A 20,299-nucleotide genomic window follows, 5' to 3' on the forward strand; every position below is an offset into this window, starting at 1 on the left:
CGTTATGGTCGCGCGCACGTTGGATCGCGATAGGCGGCGATAACGGAAGCGAGACGGTAGGTCCCTTTCGCCCGCGAGTGCCGTAAATAACGACTAGGTAAAACGAATCGTCGATAAATAAATGTTCGGAGAACGCATTCGATACGCGTCACGTATCTCTCCAGCTCGAAGAGAGCGAGTAGGAGAGATCGTTATTTCATAACCGTTTGCGATATCGTTTTCAACCTTCATTCCCGTCGTCTCTCTTTACTCTTTTTACTCTTGTTGACTATGTTGTGTATATGCACCAACATTCGTTCGTTGCGATTTGATAGCGGATGGACGTGAGCTTGTTGTGTTTCAGGATCGTATTTAGAATTCATTCTCTCTCTATCTCTCAACGAGAAACTATTTCCGATCGTATGCGCGTTAGGTGGACGGACGTTTACGTATCGACGTTTACCAATCCTTCTCTCTTGAAGTATTTGCGAATGACCCGTTTTAACAAATATGTTATCCCTGAAAGAAAACTATCGACAAGATTTAGGGTGATATTTTGATGAGTAATTAAAACATCTTGCGGAGTCGTGTGACGCGGGACTACTTTATCTACGTTCCAGGTACTCTTATACTCGCATTTTCCACAGAGTATCACGTTTTACTGCTATCGTTGCATGTTTGCACTCGGACGTTACTTTCAACGCTTAAAAATTCTAATTCTACTCATTATTATATTTTAATCGTCGCCTTGGCTCGACGATTCTCTCAGAGTTTGACGATCGGTCGTTCGGTCGTTCGTTCGTTCGTTTTTTTTTAATGACCAATAAATTATTTTGTTGGTTAAAAAATTGGAAATAGAACGTTTTCAAGAGATATCTGGCGTGCATCGAGGTCGAATAAATATCGCAAGGCGTGTTCATCCTTCTGTTACGCGCGTATACGATCCACCAGTTTGATTATATTATTCATAGGTACATATAGTATTATACATTAGCAGCGTCAAAGTAATCTCTCGAGCTCACTCTCTATAGTACTTTGAAAGAATTGGTTAAAAAAATAAACGCTCGTTGTATCGCCTGACGTCATGGGATATACATAAGATTTACGAATGGAAAGATCAACAATTATGACGCATTCCTATTACTGCATTTTCAGAAGGAAGCCGAATTTTGCTAGGCAAAATTGCACATTCCTGTAAGGGTACACCTCGCTATCGAATGATCCCGAGAGAGAGAGAGAGAGGCGGAGGCTTAATAACGTCACGATCTTGCCTTTGTAGGATAAGGGCTTCGCGAAATAGAGCTTTTTCTACGACGCGCATTCCAATGAAAATAGGATATCCTCGAATGTCTAAAAAAGGATATCCTTCCTTTTTTTTTTTATTATACTCCGTATCTCTGTCTCCGTGAGACAAAAGTTTGACTGGAGAAATTGGAGCTATATAGTTTATTATCTTATCGAGAAGAAGAGCGAGAGATGATAGGAGGAAGGAAGGCATGGAATAATGAAATAAACAACTTTTCGTCGTCTTTATTTCATTGGAAACGTCTTCATCGTCAAAATTGAATTTTTGCGTAATATAATTAGGTTAGACTCCAATCGAATGAGAAAAAAGGAAAAAAAAAAAAAAGAAAAAGTAGTGGATAATCCGAGAAGCCATCCATTAGCGTTGCTACTTCCCTCCTATCGATGTCTATGGATGTCCCGTTTTTTCAATTATACTGGTGATCTATAATTACGGTCATTCGTCTTAAGCAGGTGGACGAAATGTACACACACTCGCAAATACACAAGTGTGGCACTTGAAACGTTTCTATCTCTATTCGCTCGCTCGTTCGCTCGCAGCTATCGATATTTCGCGCAACTCTCTTTTTTCGTTAGCAGTTGTCTCGTTCGTTACGCATATGCGCCCAGAGTGATTAAAATCCACGAGCTTTCGCCGCGTCGTTAAATTTTTATCCATCTACTTTTTTATATTAACGCCAGCCCGTCGTTCATATAACTACATATATCTACTATTGCATATAATGTAGAATATAACATAGGATATAGGATATAACATGGAGAAGCGTTTCTTTGCAATTATTCTTCGGTGATAATCGATAAAGAATGCGAGAGTCGATTAAGCGCGTTTATTTAGGCGATTTGTAGGATTAAGCCGAAAGAAGGATCGACACACTCTAGAACGACGATTGCGTATCGCGAGCGAAAAGTAAATATCAAAAGAAATACAGCGTTCGCGTCGGATGATATTTGTTAAGCGCCGTTCAAAAATGTGCTCGTCTACCTTCCACCACCACCACCACCAGCAGCTATAGGTATATCGTTTGATGATATTCGTAAATTATCTACTATGTAACGAAAATACTATAAATATGCGAAAAATACGTTTGGCATATTTCGCGAGCTTGGAACAATAACAAGAAGGGAGGGAGAACTAACACGAACTAACACGAACTAACACGACGAACTAACACATTCGCGCGTAGGACGCGTTGCGTCGATCATAAATTGTACAGTTTAATTCTATGCCGTTATGCATGTATTTCCATATATTTTTTTTACCTTTTTCTCCCCTTTTATTTTTGTATTTTCTTCTTTCATAGAGCAACAGCAGCTTTCGAAACGAGAGTGAGTGTTGCGAGCTTCGCAAATACGATCGAGTCTTGAAAGTTTTTCAATGAAATGTATTTTAGAGAACAAAATCCTACGAGAAAATCCATCGCTTGGGACGATAATAATGATTATCTTTTCTCTCTTAGGTGGTTGGTATTCCCTACGAAGGTATCTACGAGGTACCTATACCTTCGTTTAATACCTTTGTCATTAATTGATAGCCTTTCAATTGCAAATCGTCCACTAAAATGACAAATTTTCGGAGGAAGATGATCATCTTTTTCTTTTCGTCGTTACTTTACTATACCGTGAATTATTTATTAAAGCTACGCGATGTGTCGCAACGCGTCCCCTCGTCATACGCGCTTCGGGGAAAGATTTTTCATGCAAATTCGCTTATAAAATCGATGTTAATTTTTGTAAAATGATTACTACCACTACTACTACTACCACCATTTATGTGACAATAATGTTAACCAAGCTCTAGCTTGGCTCGACGGAAATTCCGTTGACCGTGCGTCGTTGCTCGATTCTACACACACACACACACACACCCTATTTTATCCAACAAATTTCCATTTTATTTTAGATCCGATCGAAAAATCTTCCATGCACGCGTTCTCCCTCGCCAAATAATACTAAACATAGAACAATTTGCAGGATGTTTGTCGTTTAACCGACTAATATTATTCTTTGAAGAAAAACTCGGCGAGGTCAAAAGTTTTTCCCTCGGTAGTCCATTAGAAGCGGTACGGACGATTTAGCAGAGGGAGCTTCCACCGACGCGCAGCCAGCTTTTAGGTCCAGCAATTTGATGCTCGTTGCTTGTCATGCTAATATCCTCAGCTTTATAACGTAGCGCGTTTTTCTTCGCGTCATGATATATGCGAAAATATCTCACCCGCACGATCTTTCGTAACTCGAGCGTCGTTGAGAAAGCCTACATCCTTCTTCGCCATTTTATCTACTTTTTTTCATCTTCTCTATCTATTATTTTTCAAATGGCTAAGGTGAGAGGTACCTAATATCTCCCTATCTCTTTCGATAGTCGAATTACAATGGAATCAAAACAAAAGATAGTCGAGTCGTTTCTCTTCTTTCTGCGTAGAATACTTTCAATCTATTCTTATCTAAATCCTTTTGTTCGCTATTCGTGTTGAATCGTAAAAGACCTTTTTTATCGTTCGGTAGCGCGAGCCAAAGGTCGCGTTTCGTTTTGTGACCTTCTTGCGAATCGACTGGTAAATGAAAATATTCTAAGAGCACGTCTGATATAATCTACGCGCGGACCTCAAAGAGTTGTCTATCTTTTTTTTTTCGAGAGCTCGCGCATACGGTACATAGATAATCCGATAAAAAGGTCGCACCTTGAGAGAAAATAAAAAGCTCAAAGATATCGTCCGGTGTCTGAGAAATATATTCACCTTGCGCGACGCCGGGTGAGAACAGTTTTTCCTTCCTTTTCTGCGATTCGCTCGTAAACGCTCTTGATATTAATGTTCTCATTACGATACATCTCCAAACTAGAGATACACTTGTGCTCAAGAAAGATAGAGTGACAGAGAGAGAGAGAGAGAGAGAGAGAGAAGAAAGGATCCTCCAGTCGGCCCCTTTCAAGCTTCTTGACACAGAATCTCCGAGTAGTAATAGTAAATTAGTCCAACCGAAACATCAGCCGCACTCTTCGCCCTAACAAGACCAAGTACAATTAAATCCTTAAGGTGAACAATGTCGCTACTTTAAGGAAGGTCGTTCGATGAAACGTCACATTTCGCGACACGAATTAACTAACGAGAAGACAAAAAATACCGATTTCATAGAATCGAATTAATTGCTATTGCGTAAACTCTCGAGCAGAGAAGAAATTGTTTCTCGGCAACTTTGAAAGTTGATCTTTGGTGAGTGGTGTTGTCGAGGCGAGGCGCCGGCAATCTACTCGGCGAGTTGCTGCTAACTTTGAAGAAAGATAAAACAAAATGAGAGTCATCAAAATGTATATTGTAAACATGGACTTTGGAGACTTTGGAGACTTTGGTCTCGAGGCCGAGAAGTTTGTGGGTAAAGGGAAAAGGAGCAGCCTTTTTGACAATTGACTTTTGCCTCTTTGTAAATAGGATCTAGGTGGATCGAGGTATTTTCCAGTTGGCGGGGCTTTAAACCCATTCGTATAGGCACCACTTGGATTTGGGCGCGTGAAGCGTGAAGTGCGTCATCGAGTCGCAGTTTCTCGTGTCAAAGCATACCTTTCGACCACTCTGGCCTGCCTGCTTTGTCTCACCCTTTCGTTCTACCTTCTTTCCAAAGTAAAGCCGCAACAGGCAAACAGCATCCGACTCTTATGGCACCGATAATTCTGTCAACGAATCCACTTATCCGCATAGAAATAGTTATATCGACTTCGAAAGGAAGAAACAAGAGTCGAGGAGAAGGTTATAAAAGGGAAACTTTGTCCTCGTATATGGTCGTATATGGTCGATCGAGCGAAAGTCGATCCCTTGCGATGCGATCGCGACCGTTTAAAATGACAACGTAACTCTAGAGCCAAGCCGAGCCGGACACCATTTAGCTTCGAATGCTTTTCAAATGAACGTTCAGAGCTACAACCAGGGAAATCGGAGCCCTTTGCGAACAATCTTATCGTCTACGGGAGGGAGGAGTTTGGGTGGGGGCTTAGCTTGAGTTATCCTTCGATGTATTCGTGTTTACAAGCACATGTCGATATATAACGCGTTGTTCCGAAAAACATACGAAGACAGAGGTAAAAGGGAGCTAAAAGGGAGCTAAAAGGGGGTCCAAATTCCTTCACTCTCTGTTCGATGCAATAGCATCGAATTACAGACGCGGTGTATCGTCGCTTCCTTTGAAATTGCATCCGATCGGTATGGCCACGCGATCATCGCGCCCACCTTCGACGAAACGACTCGTTCGAAATAATTTTCTTTTATTTTCAGCTTGTACTCCGAGCCAGTTCAAATGCAAGAACGAAGAGTGCATCGACGGAAGCAAACATTGCGACGGAATTCCGGATTGTCGAGACAGATCGGACGAGTACGATTGTCGTGAGTATCCAATGGAAAAACAGAGTAATTGTGTGCTTATCATCATATTTTGTTGTGTACGTGTTTGTGCGTAATTTGTTTAAGCCGATTTATAATGCAACCTCGGGGGTGTGAGTGCAAATGTTTATAAGTGAACCGTCTCACGCATACTCAGAAGGACAAAAAGCAGTTCGAGCTAATGGCAAACTTTTGCACTCTCGAATATTTTTGTCGTTGGAAAGTTATTTTTGCTTTTCCTTTATCTTAAATTTATTTTCATCGTGAATGTGTCGAATAAGGTGTAAACGGTCGATATTCATCAACGTCGATTAGAACTTAGGATGATCAATTATTCAATTTCTATCGAATTGAAAACGTAGCAACTCGACGCATTACTTTTAGCGATTGTTCGCATGCGGTGGAACTAATTCACGTAGGAGGTATTACGATGAGTTGCTCAATAATTCTAATAGCTGTGACAATGGCGATGGCGTGCGAAGCTAGCGAAGGGTGCTTGTAGTCGAGGCCGTTGCACTTAGGGTGGTGCACTTTGGGTGGTAGCTTGGGTCGAGGAAACGCCGATCCAACTCTTTATTATTTCCGGCGTCTTTTGTCGTGGCATACGAGGGGCGAGCGCTTCCGGTCGCGCGTCTCCACCGCCTAATCGCCTAATCGCCTAATCGCCTAATCACCTATAACCGAGTTGCATTTGGAATAAGTTTTCCGTCGCTTCATCGATCCAATTTTGTTTTCTTTTTTGTTGCCTTTTGAAAAGGCAACGTACGCGAGTACTCTCTCTCTCTCTCTCTCTCTCTCTCTCTCTCTCTCTCTCTCTCCCGTTCGTTCTCCATTTTTAATTCGATGGTTCGTTAGCAATTTCGTAGCCAATGATTGGCGGGAGTCGCGGTGCCGCGTATGAAAACAAAATGAAAACAAAATGAAAACAAAAAAGTGGAAAATGAAGGGAAAAAGAGGAAGATAAAGAAGAGAAAGCAGCAACCCTTTTTTTCAGCACGGACAAATCCGTCCGGGCCCTTGCCGAACGAGATTTACTCCCGTTTATTAAGCCGCCCTAATAACCGGCCACAATTTTAATCCGACGTTAATCTGCAGCGGTCGCGCCGACCAAACGCTCGGCCCTCTTTCCATCAGCGTTCTGTCCAGGAATTTCACATTTTCACCGGTTTAATCCAATTCGGATTCGCGAGGAAACGCGGAAGGAACGGAGGAGAAAACAGAAGGATAACACGTAGCGCTCTTTTTTTCTGGCGTTTCGCGCCTACCGCGCTCACCAACGAAAAAACCAACGAAAAAACCAACGGAAAAACCATTGAAATTCATGGATCGTAATGGAGAGGCACGTACCTTCGTACCTGCGTATCTGCGTACGTACGTACGTACGTACGTATGCGGCTACGGTAAATCGTTTTAAATGAAAACTCGATTGGCAACGCATGAGCGCTACCAATCGAGCCGAGTCATATATTTCCCGCTCGCATTCAAATCTATCCGACTGCGATTGTATTAGCCGCGGTTTACCACCTCCTCCTCCTCCTCCTCCTCCTCCTCCTCGCTTTACATTTCTCTCGGTTTTTTCCCAAAGGATAATGTAGGTCCTAGTATCCTAGTGCCTAGAGTGCCCATCGATTTCTGCATTTCACGCTTCGCGAAAAAGCCCGCGCGGTAAATTAAAACGCAATGTGATACGTGACAGTGACGAAGAAATATTTCTCGATCGTGAGCGTGCACGTTGCGTCCCATTTCGTTATTAACAATTCCACGAGGACGTTGGAAAAAAAAGAAAAAAAGAAACGATTTTTTTAGTTTATTCCTGACTAAATAGGTTCCTACAAACACCTCTTTAGCATTGATTCGTTATTTTGTGCTTTTCGTCAAAGTGTATGTACACTAACTAAATGCGTATTTTTGATCATCGACTTACGAATATTTTCATTGGGATCGTCTTCCTCTGTGTTAAATGTGTCATCGTTTCGTTGATATCAACGCTTCCCGTAAAAGGAAAAAATCCGTTGTCTCGCACTAGATTGTCTCGCATTTCCGTAGAGATTTCTCTTTATCCGTGATTCTTACAGCATGCAAAGAAGACCAATTTGAGTGCTCGGCCGGTTACTGCGTGGCCTTATCTCGTCGATGCGACGGATTCGCCGATTGTTCCAACGGAAAGGACGAACAGAATTGTATCCATAAGAGTATGAGATATTATTTACTATACTACTTGCATAGTTAGCATAATTCAAGGTGGCAATAGTAGGCCTAGAAAGTTCTTTGACAATAACGCGAATGACAAGAAATATTTTGATCGAGAGTGCATATTATCATCGTTGCATGGAACGATCGAAAGGACTTGTTGTCGCGCACCGTAAACAACAAAAAACTACCGTGTCACTGTTGTGTTTTCTTAACCGTATTTTTCTTACTTTATTTGTTCATTTCCTTTTATTTATGTATATTTTCTTTTGCTTGATATTTTTTCAATGCACGAACGCGTACACACACGGGACACTTATATAGCAAGATGCCGAGAGGACGAATTCGAATGCGACAACGGTAGGAGGTGCGTTAGCAACATGGCAAGATGTAATGGACGCATAGATTGCGACGATCGTACCGACGAATATAATTGCACCGGTATTATTGATTGTTTTATTTCATTTTTGTCTTTTTCTTTTTTTTTTTTCGAAATCTTACTTTTCGAAAATTAGTATTTATCCGCTCTAACGTATTTATCGGATTTTTCGTGATGTTTTTCAGTGACGACTTGTAGCAGCGATCAATTCCGTTGCACCGACGGTACCTGTTTGAGCATCGACAAAAGATGCAACGGCATGGACGATTGTCGCAACGGCGAGGACGAAAATCAATGCGGTGAGTGACTCTTCGGTTTGTCGGTTTTACGGTTTTAGGATTTTTCGATTTTAGGATTTTTCGATTTAGCGAATAACTACTATATGAGAGAGGATGACCTTTATCTGGATCGTATCGTCGAATACGCGCTAAATACTCTTCTCGTGTATTTCATGGTAAATGCTTCGATCGAGAGAGTTAACCAATTCGAGGGGACAGCGTTTTTTCGATGTCCTCTCTTAGTAAATGGAACATGCGATTAACCCTGGCTTCTTGCGATATCTTATTATGATGATACTACTTGCGTCCTTCGCCCCTCGAAACTTCCTCCTCGTGGATCCTTCTTATACGGCATATCTTTCTAGGATCTAAAAGGCTAACTTTGATAGAATTCTTCCATCGCGTATCGTTAAACTTTCAACAATCTGAAGATTCGGTAAAAGAAGAAAGCGTAATTAGGCGTAGCTAAATGTTATGTCATTTTTAAATCGATATGGTTCAATTATAGACATTTTCACGCGGCGCGTTATCGCGTATTATATCTTTTCATTTTTCACGTCGCTTCTCGTCAAATTTATCCTTTAAAGTTATTATCCGTTTGCGCTCGACGTGACATTCGATCATTGAATTTTTCACGGCGATCAAACATCCGTCCGAGCGTGAGTTAAAGTTAATCGAAGGCCGAGGAGGAAACGGTGCTAACGGTAAGGGTAAGAGCTTTGCTAAAGCGGTTGAGGGTGGATAAGAAAGAAAGGGTTGATGATCATCTTTAAACGCGCATGAGTGTGTGGTGTATGGAGCAGGTTGCAGAGATGCGGAATTTCGGTGCACGGACGGCCGATGTATAGGCTACGAGTTGCAGTGCAACGGGCTGAACGACTGTTCCGATGGCTCAGATGAGAGGGATTGCGGTAATTATGCTATTCATATCACATACCTTTATCACATACCATTATCACATACCTTTATTACATACCTTTATTACATGCCTTCTTTTACACCTAACAACGCAACTACAGTCACGGACGCGAACAATCTGCCAATCGCGCGAGATTGGTCGATTGCGCGATTAAAACTTCTTTTTTACTACATATTTCCATCTTTGATCAAATTCTCGATTCATTGTTATCTTAGAGAAATACCGGCGACGAAAGATTTATAATTCCAAACGCTTGGAAGCGATCGTAAGAAAGTTGTTCAAGGCTAAGGAAGAACAGCGACCGAGAAAGAATACAAATGTTCAAATAAGTCAACTCAATTTCAAGGATAAACATTCGATTCTCGCAATCTGTTCCGAGTATATTTTGAAGAACGATACGTCGAATATCGTTCGAAATCGTCGATGCGCTGCCATCTTTCGAAAACTTGCCATGCAATGGATCAATTATTGGAAATATCATGAAAACGATCAAAACAAAAAGAAACAAAAAATCCTTTCCTCGTTATTAAGATCTTTTCCCGAGTTGGAAAATGGCAAATTGAAAAATTCGAATGCGATTCAAGCCGATGATTCCAATTCATCTCAACATTTGATAGAAAATATCCAAATTTCTACTACTACTACTACTACTACTATTATTCCTACTACTCCTCGTATGGAGAGTCAAGCTGATTTTTCAAGCAGTACCACCGAACTTTTGGAAGGTTATTCAACTAGTACGAAGAGATATTTCGATTCGATCGAGGATTCGTCCGAGAAAAATTCCAGCACAACGACTTTTACTTTGTCGACTGGGCTTGACGACTACGAAACGGTGACGACGACGACGACGACGACGACGATCGATGACGAGGAAATGAACGAAACGCACCATGAAATAAATTCTGACGACCACTTAAACGAGGATACATTCAAAGATTCTATCGAAGAGACCTCAACCTTGGGAAGAATTCAATTGGGGACTAATCATTCGGAACCAAATGAAAGTAGTAACAAACTTTCAACGATATCGCATTACAATTCGCAAGAGGAAGAGGAGGAGGAGGAGGAGGAGGAGGAGGAAGAAGAAGAGGACGAAGATGAAGATGAAGATGAAGATGAAGATGAAGATGAAGACGAAAAGATCGACAAGTGCAATGACGACGAATTCTTTTGCGACAAGGACAAGTGTATCTCGGAGGAAGAAGTTTGCAACGATGTTTTGGATTGTAACGATCGTACCGACGAGAATGACTGCGATTATTATGATAGTATGAAGAAAACATTTGAGGAAGGTAGCGCAAAGCCCTGCAATCTCTTTCGATTTTCTTGCAACGGGATGTGCATAAATCCGCTTCTCGTATGCGACGATATCGACGATTGTCCCGATGGCAGCGACGAAAAGGATTGCGGTGATTTCACGGATGAAGGTAGAGACAGTGTCACTCGTTCGTTCTTTCTTCGCCTATACTTTAAACTCTATCTTCTCTCAATGTTGTAGAAAAATGTACGAGCTTCCTTGGAATTAGAAAATCGTGTGTCCATTGTCGGTTCATTTGTTTCTCTCTTAGTTAGTTGGAATTTATTGGTAAAAACGACGACACATCGTTGATTAACTTTGTCCTGTACATAAACTGTACATAAACATGATACACTTGATCTACACACACGCATACATCTCTCTCTCTCTATCATAAGCTTATTTACATTGCTTTATATGTTAGAAGACATGTTTTTTAGATACGCTGAGATTCCTGATAATACGATTAACATAAGAGATTGTCGTTTAAAAGCGATTAATCGTCAATGTCGTCATCGTCGTGAGCTTTGTGTGTTTTATCGGTTTAACGATAAATCCCATGTCGTCGTCGTCGTCGTCGTCGACAGGTCGTGGCTTGTCGTGGCTAAAATCGCTTTAAATGTGTCTCTTTCTGTAAATTCTTTAGCTCGTAGCTCGTAGAAATCGGGCTACTCGAGAGTAACTTACTCGAGAGTAAGCGTTTTCTCGGGAATTCTCGGAATATGATGATCATCTAGAGGAAAATGTCGAGATGTTCCTCTTTTGTTTTTGGGCTCCACTAGGTTTGGCCCCCTGCCCTTCCACGGACTTCACCTGCGGCGATGGTTCTTGCATACCGAAGAATACGGTCTGCGACGGATTCGACGACTGCCCGAGGGCAGAAGACGAGCTTAATTGCGGTACATAACCTTTTACCCTTTTCATGATATTCGTCGCAACGGCAGATCAATCGTCTTACATGGATTAATAATTGAGATTAAATGTCGATCTCTGCCGTTGTTGTTGCGTTCTTTCATGAAGCTCCGCCGCTTCGCTAATAAGACTACTTCCAATTTATGTTGAAAGTTATCGGTGCTTGTCTATCGATCTATCGCTATTGCTTAACTCCTTCTACGATACGTGTTAAGATTTAAGATGAGATAATATTTTATTCGTAGGGGCTTTTCTACGAATGACTTTCTCAACTTAAAAGCACACCCCATAGTACACCTTTGTTCTTCTTCTTCTTCTTATCGTTAATTAGTAGCTTGAAAGAAAAGTGTGGCGCTTCGTGAAATTAAAAGGGTCTTTGCGACTCGTCGAATCGAATAAATGCTTATTACCATTTCGGTTCCCCTTCAAATAGACTTTTAATAGATTTTTTCTTGTCCCCTCTTTCATTCAATAGTACTAGTTGCGCGAATCTCACATTAGAGCGTATCGATTTATTGTGTGTTCTCTGCTCATATGTCACGCTGAATGACAAACAAACACAGACCAGGAATGTACGCCAACGCAGTTCAAATGTCTCAGCGAGAACAAGTGCATCGAGGGTATCTACAGATGCGACGGCCATCCGGATTGTCCAGATCGCAGCGACGAGGACTGTGCTAACGATACGATTAAACATACCAGCCTGCCTACGAGTACGCTTACTTTTTATATGTGTCTTTGTCGCTTTCCATCAATCATCTTCGATGATCATCGTCGGGGAGACGCGCAACGTCATCGTTGCAACAAATCTATTTACACAACTATTACTACTGCTGCTACTGCTACTGCTACTGCTACTGCTACTGCTACTATTACGGTTGCGCATCCTCGACGATGAAATTCGTAGAAAATCTAGCAATTGAAAATAATTGTAAAAATATTAGTCTTGGCTTTCTCTCTTGTATACTCGTTTGAAAATATCCGTAGCTGGCACTGTTTGCATAGCTTTCCTTCCTCTTTCTTTGCTTGTTTCCTTTTTGCATCGGAGAATACGTTGAGTATGTGTATGTGATGTGCCGTCAGACCGAACCTGGCAAGGATGGGCAACGACGAGTAAGGAAACGAAGGAATGCGATCCTAATCGTGAAATGCGCTGCGACGATGGCAAGTGCGTGCTTCTCAAACGTAAATGTGACAATATCTTCGACTGTCTTGACGGTAGCGACGAGCGTGGTTGCGGTAAGAGCTTTTTTTCCGCTATTACTTTATTTTCTCTTATCTTTACATAGATATTTTCATGCTCGCGATGATATTAGTTTGTCGAATATATACGATCGAACGATATAATCTCTGGCTTTATTCGTAAGCTTGTGTATGTGTGTGTGTATGTGGCTTGTGTTTGATAAAAGGAATCTGCACGCCTGCCGAGTGGAAGTGCGCCAGTGGCGAATGCTTGCCAGAAAACGAAAGATGCGACGGGATACGCAATTGTGCCGATGGATCCGACGAATCTGGATGTGGTAACTATTTACTTCCATCATCATCATCATAATTTTCACACCGTGAAATTAAATATTTGTTCGACTCATTGATTATTATATCATTTGCAATACGCGCATTCACCGCTAGGGATTACACAGTACAGTGTATGCTTTTAAATCTCCAATCGTATCGATGCACCGAGAAAGTAATTACGTTTATCATCAAATGAATTATCGTGCTTGACGCGAGTACTCAAAGTCACATTACTAGCAATGACACTTTGTTATGTATGTATATTACATTTTTCATATTGTTATTTCATTCTTGTAGAAAAATTGCAAGGGTCAACGTTCGCGCATGATTAATAATAGTCGAATAAATACAATTTAAAAAGAGACGTGTTTATCCCATCGAGAAAGGTTTATCAATTTCTCAAAGCCTCGTTTTATCCTTGATCGACGCGACAGTCATCTTGTCTTTTATGCTCACGGAACGTTGTATCTAATAAGTAGAACGATCAATCCAAACAAATATATCTTCGTTCGTTGGTTCGTTTGTTCAACTTTCTCGATATGACTACTACGTAATCTTGCATCTCGGTTAAACTGCAAGAGCACACACACACATCTACATAGATAATCACGTTCGCTCGCGTCGTCGTACGCCAACCGAATACGGAATAAGAATTTGAAAGGTCAATGAAAGGCCTGTAATATCACTTTATCGCACGTTCTCTTGATTAACCCACTTTATCTTATCTTTCATTTTCTTCGAGAAAAGTGAAAAGAAATATTCAAACGCGGTGATGCATGCGTTTCAGCCTCTCTTCTTTTGTTCATTCTGCATTCTCGAGTAGAAACTTTGAGAGTAGACGAGTAAAGATTTCATTAAGGACTGTTTGGGATTGCACGTTTATGCATAAAAGATGAACGAACGCACGTTCGAATCATTTTCTAGCGGGGTGGGTGGAAGGGTGGAGAAGTGGGGGCTTAGCTAATTATTACATACATTGTATCGTGGGACGCATGTTTTCTTCTACTTGTCATTAAAAAATACTTATTCAAATATCAAATCTAAGAGTAAACACGCAAATACCTAAATATAATAGCCAACACCTAATACGTAGGTATATAGGATATTACTAACCGTAAATATAGACATTTGGATTGGGTTCTGAGGTATTTAAGAAATGGGAACAAACTAACAACTAAGAGTTGCCTATGCACGATGTAATAACGTTAAATAAATTTAGAATTGAATAATTATTGTAGTCACTGAATGTCCGCCTGGAAAGTTTCGATGCAAGGACGGATTGTGCCTCGACAGTAAGAAACGTTGCGATGGACGATCGCACTGCTTGGACGGCTCCGATGAGATCAATTGCCGTACGGTCACGATGTGTCTGCATTTATATCGATTATATCAAACGATAGGACAATTCTTATGAACTAAAGACAAAATATCTATCAGGCTAATTATTTGATTCTTGTTGTCCAACACGATAAGAATTGTCCTAGCGCGTGGAAATGTTATCTATTATATTTCTCCTCTTTCTCTCTCTCTCTATCTCTCCGCAACGTAATATACTTATCCTTTTTTTTTCTTTCACTCTTCTTTTACTTTTCTTTTCTCTCTTATTCTATCTATCCCATCGTATATCCTTCGTCCGCTTTTTTATATTTTTGTCTCTGATTTAATTTTTTTTTTTATCGTACCTACTCTTCTCCGCTCTTGATCTCACAGTAGAATCACGTAATGTAATCTCAGCAGCGTACCGGCTCGTCTCTTATACCACCACGTATCCAAAGAATTACTCTCTATCTAGGACTTTTGAAATTCTTATTATTAACCGATGTTTTCTTATAACGTTTCTTTGTATTCTTTACGGTATCTTTACAACGAGATAATGCAAAAGTTGGATCGAACTGTAACGTGTGATGGATTGCGCTTGTTTGTTCCACTCTCTCTCTCTCTCTCTCTCTCTCGCTCTCTGCTGTAGTTAAGAAGCTTAAAAAGTCGCGCGCGCGAGCAGGCATATATGCAGCAGGTACGTAGAGAGGCAGGTGGAAAGCGTTAATCTCATTTTGACGGTGTATCGACCGTTTGCGTTTTAGCCGGACGTTGACTGGCATTAACTTCAATGCCGGACATTGTCGGCGACCTCGTTTTTGACCTCAGCAGCGATTCCTCTCTTTTACTTTGTTTCTTTTTCCCATATCCTCTCGTCTTGGGTATCGCTATTTTACTCTTTATCTACATATATATATATATACATATACTAACTATTATATTAATCTATTTTATATCTTTTTATATCTGTTATGAAATATTTTCTTCTAGTTTTTGGACTTTTTCTATCTTCTTACAGGTCGCCCGAGTTCTTAGCGATCGAGCACTTCGAATCTCTATATATTATACTATGTCTTCATGTATATACATATTATACGTATTCTTACTACTTCGGTTGATCTATCTTTTTTCCCTCTTTATCTCTTTATTTTTCTCTCTCTCTCTCTCTCTCTCTATCTCTCTTGCTCTGATATTTGCACGTTACATCGCATTCTGCGAGTATGTAGGACGACGATGCGCGAAAAGAATCCTTTGATAATTTGTCCATTTAATTATCGAGAGAATAGGATGCACGTGCATCGTCGTCGTGCCTTGTGGCATCGATTAAAGATGACGTTTGACGATCGAAACTCTGACATTTTGCAGAATGCTTAGTTGGCATGCGACCTTGCGACAACGGCGTTTGCATCGACGAGAGATTTTTCTGCGATGGCAATGTCGACTGTCTGGATCATAGCGATGAACGCGATTGCCGTAAGGATGCTGTTTCATTTTGTTCCCAGTCAAAAATACTTACTTAACAATAACAGAATTTGATCTTTTGTTTTGTTTTTCTATGTTGTTCTTCAGCAACCACTGAAGCGACCAACCAAGGAGGTTCTTCGAGGGAGGAATGTCGCCACGAGGAATTCACTTGCAACGATGGAACTTGCATACCTCGAGATTACGTTTGCAACGGTCGACAGGATTGTCGAGAGGGTGAGGACGAACGCAACTGTCCCTCTGAAGGTGAGTACGACTTGATTAAAACTATTGTTTAAATGAAAAAAAAAAAAAAAAAAAAAAAAATGTAAAATGGTGAAAGCGACGATAGCTCTTACTTGCTTGGCTGTTAGAGACTCGAGGACGAGTAATAATAATAAAAGATTTGCTTTGAAAATCGAAAGAGAAAAAGTATTACTTGTTACCTTTACGCACGTAGTCGTCGCGATCGAGGTCTTTTTGTAAATAACGGCACCGCATATCACCAGGATTATTCTCCTTCACCGCATATCACTTTGCACACTTTACCGAGAAGAGATCGTTTCGACGCACGGGGGCCGACCATATAAAGTACGTACCTACGCACCTGTCCATCTATTATAACGGGGTTGGCCGTAATTAATTCGCGACTGATTCTCCCCTTCGGGTTTATTTTGAGGAAGGAGGAAAAATAGTAACGAGCAAATGGCTTGAGAAAACAAACACAGATTCGGTTACTTCTAGGTCTCGTAGATGAGCATCCAGAGAACGTCGCGGGAGTACCTTCCCCCCACAAACGGATGCTAATGCTCCCGAGTTGCCGACTAATCTGAGCACGCCGAGGAGTTGTGCTCCGGATGATTTTCTTTGTGCCGACGGCACTTGCATCCCCAAAACTCATCACTGCGACCATTTCTACGATTGTCGCGACTTTACCGACGAACAATACTGCTTCGGTTAGATCACCTTGATTCGTAGACCTAGATAATCTTTGACAATTACTATCTACATCGATCCCATCTATCTTTATTTCGTTCATTGATTCTCTTGGTCTACGCTGCATTTCCTATCAGTTTGTGTTAGACGCTGGATAGAAGATGTGTAGGTTGTTTAGTAGAAATTTGAATAATATACATTATACATTATACATTATACATTATACATTATATATACCGTCGAATCGTTGCGATCTCGTTATCGGACGCACCCTTTTTCCCAATAGTGCATTTTTGCCTGATATTCGAGTACTGAATTGTTCCCTTTGACTCCTGTTCCCTTAGATAGAGAGCATTTAGTCGTCAGAGCATCTCATCGTGTGCAGCATGCTTAGAATGATATGATGAATATTGTAGAATTCTTGCTGCGTGCAAATCATTTATACGCTCTCCAAAGTATCGATATATTTGATCGATTCATGGTAAAACTCCGTCGTCTACGAATATAAAAAGATGCGTGTTCTTTTGAAATTTCTACCTTTGTCAATTGCAAGGAATTTTCCCATGAATCGTCGTATTTTTTTCGTAGTAAAATAGTTTGATTCTTGTCAGTTTGTAATTATATTTCTAAGACTACGTTAAGTAGATAGCAACCCTTTTATCTCTGTTATCTCTGTTATCTCTGTATGCACTGTTTCATTTTAATATATTAAATAATTGTACATTTTTGAACGTTACTCGTTCTTGGCAAGTTATACTCGATCAAAAATCTTCTTCGCCACATCCTATTGTTCTATTTTAGATATATTTGTTTAGAAAGTAATCCAAGTAATTGATTATTTGATTTGTTGTCGTCGTCATCGTTTTCGTCTTCGTCTTCGTCTTCGTCGTCGTCGTCGTCGTCGTCGTCGTTGTCGTTGTCGTTGTCGTCTAATTTCTACGGTATCGCATATTATCATATTTTTCACTAATCATTTATGTATTTTTAACTGAAATAACAAAATTAAAATATAATCATTATAAAGAAAGGATTGATTTGGATGTTGGATTTTAGGATGCGGACAAGATCAATTCCAATGCAGAACCGGCGATTGCATTAGAATCGACCAAAAGTGTGACAGACGTATCGATTGCGAAGACGGCTCGGACGAACCTGCCGAATGTGGTAATCATTCAAAATGATAATCTTAGATGAGCCCTATCGATATTTTTGCCCTTGTCGATTTTCCTATTGTTGCCTATTGTTCTCTTTATTTTTGTCAGAGACAACGCTCGAACCAGGACCGGGTGGTCATCCTATGCCAGGTCGTTGCCCTGCTGGTCAATTCCAATGCGTTCTAGACAGGGCCTGCGTTCCCATCTCTTCCGTTTGCAACGGCATTCCTGAATGCAGAGATGCCACCGACGAAGACAATTGCGGTAAGAAACTTGAATGAATTAAGAAAGAAACTTTTTGAGGATTTTTTCCAAATGATGGCGATCGATCAATCGAATCAAAGATTACACCGAGGACTGTTCGTCGGACGAGTGGACATGCGAGAATGGTGGTTGCATTTATCTCTACCAACGTTGTAACCAATTCGGCGATTGTCCGTTCGACGATAGCGACGAGATTGGCTGCAATTATACGCTTACCGAGAAAAATAAGACTAGGTGCGAGCCACACGAGTGGAAATGCAAGAATGGCCAGTGTATACCGTTGTCTCGACGATGCGACAAAAGGTTCGACTGTCCTACGGACATGTCCGACGAATACGACTGCAGTTACGATTTGCGTGAGTTGGCAAATGCAGCAACAACAACAACAACAACAACAACAACAACAACAACAAACAATCCTTTATTCATTCCTACATCGGCGAACAACATCGTCGACAATTAATATTTCAAGATAACAAGGATGATAATAAATACTCGCATGCTCATTACTACAATATCCTGAAACAACTCGTCGAGCATATCGTACGAGCACAAAATGTTTTCCAATTGCGAATGTCTTTTCCATTATTGCATTATTTCTATAAACAATATTCACAGATTAACAGCGGATCAACTAACGTACCTATGTAACGCTCGATGGAATTTAATAGCAACCTAAATTTATGTAACAAGTTGTTCCTTCCAACACCTTCTTACTACTTAATTACTTACGCGTGGATTTTTTCTTTGTACAGGTCAAACCGGTGGATCGAGCGGTCTCAACTTGAAAACTTATCCGAGCGAGCAAGTGATCAAAGAGAGTACGTATACGAAATTATTTTCTTTTCGTTAAATTGGACACGGAACAACGCGAACGATAATTATTCGAAATAGTTTAATGGATTAAAATAATATCCACCCAGATAGACAGATAGACAGATAGACAGGCAGATAGACAGACATACAGGCAGGCAGGCAGGCAATCGAAAAGTAAAGTTAATTAATATTCATGTTTCTTGTGTTTTTCTTGCCTTGATCAGACCCGGCGAAGCAAGGTAAGAGATTTGACAAAGTAATAAGCAATAGAAACGCTGTGGGTTCGCAATAATCTTCATTCTTCATTACAGAGAAAAAAATCTTATTAATATAAGACGTATCACACCTCGTTGGGGTTTACTTACATTATGCGTTTTCATAAAATCACGCATTTCAAAAAACAACTTACGCGTCAAAAAACATCAACAATAGAACGACCAAATTGACGCACTTACATGTCTTTATTACTCGGAATCATTTAAATAATACATGAAACACGTTGCAACACGCTAATCCGTTCGAAGGAGAAAAAACTACTCGTGCATGAAATTTGGCTTGGCATGATTCCACGATTCCACGATCCCATTTTTTTATAGGGAAAAAAATCCTAAAATACTAAATACCTAGTGTTCAAATATTAATAGATAAATGATATTACTTTGCTAAGGAAATATGCAATTTGTTGATACTCGGATAAAAACAAGTAACATTAACTTCGTACTAATTGTAGTAACTCTTGGCGTTAACGTAACTGCGATAAATTTGCACGTTGCACGATGAAACTAGCACATTAGTCTTAGCTAACGCGACTATAAATCGGCCCTTAGGGGCGTTAAGAGTCGCCCGTTATGGAATAACATAATCCTCGACTCGGAAGGATCGAGGAAGGATCGACTAGGGAAAGGATTGTTGAATAACGCACATCGTGCATTACCTCTCGCATTACCGTACACAGGCCGCGAGGTCGTCTTCCAATGCCGTGACGAAGGTCCTCTGCGTGCAAGAGTACACTGGCTTCGTGATAATAATCTTCCTCTGCCGCCTGCCAGTCGAGATCTAAATGGTAGATTGGAAATACCAAACATTCAGCTCGATCATGCGGGAATTTACATTTGCGAAGCGGTGGGCTATCCTCCATCCACGCCAGGAAGTCGACTTACCGTAAATCTCACTGTTGAAAAGTGTACGTATTAATATCTTCATCCAT

The 20,299-nt window shown here is 40.6% G+C and overlaps 1 protein-coding gene across 4 annotated transcripts in view; it reads left to right on the forward strand.

The window, feature by feature from the left end:
* The window catches only part of trol (terribly reduced optic lobes), a 63,981-nt gene that overhangs the window by 26,805 nt on the left and 16,877 nt on the right, over positions 1-20,299 (forward strand). For 2 of the 4 annotated variants that reach the window (XM_089170084.1, XM_089170086.1), the window contains exons 11-28: positions 5,547-5,654; positions 7,727-7,843; positions 8,166-8,282; positions 8,406-8,519; positions 9,302-9,409; positions 11,500-11,616; positions 12,193-12,342; positions 12,713-12,868; positions 13,039-13,149; positions 14,383-14,496; positions 15,827-15,934; positions 16,031-16,189; positions 17,912-18,022; positions 18,121-18,276; positions 18,357-18,632; positions 19,032-19,097; positions 19,317-19,331; positions 20,048-20,275. In XM_089170084.1, coding sequence (XP_089026210.1) covers positions 5,547-5,654; positions 7,727-7,843; positions 8,166-8,282; positions 8,406-8,519; positions 9,302-9,409; positions 11,500-11,616; positions 12,193-12,342; positions 12,713-12,868; positions 13,039-13,149; positions 14,383-14,496; positions 15,827-15,934; positions 16,031-16,189; positions 17,912-18,022; positions 18,121-18,276; positions 18,357-18,632; positions 19,032-19,097; positions 19,317-19,331; positions 20,048-20,275 — 2,331 coding nt within the window. The remainder of the gene's footprint in view (positions 1-5,546; positions 5,655-7,726; positions 7,844-8,165; positions 8,283-8,405; positions 8,520-9,301; positions 9,410-11,499; positions 11,617-12,192; positions 12,343-12,712; positions 12,869-13,038; positions 13,150-14,382; positions 14,497-15,826; positions 15,935-16,030; positions 16,190-17,911; positions 18,023-18,120; positions 18,277-18,356; positions 18,633-19,031; positions 19,098-19,316; positions 19,332-20,047; positions 20,276-20,299) is intronic. The other 2 variants (XM_089170085.1, XM_089170087.1) reach the window with 2 other exon arrangements.

Source organism: Polistes dominula, unplaced genomic scaffold (assembly GCF_049000335.1).
Source record: "Polistes dominula isolate Pdom_NZ unplaced genomic scaffold, Pdom_raw_medaka contig_15, whole genome shotgun sequence".
Lineage (NCBI taxonomy): Eukaryota > Metazoa > Arthropoda > Insecta > Hymenoptera > Vespidae > Polistes > Polistes dominula.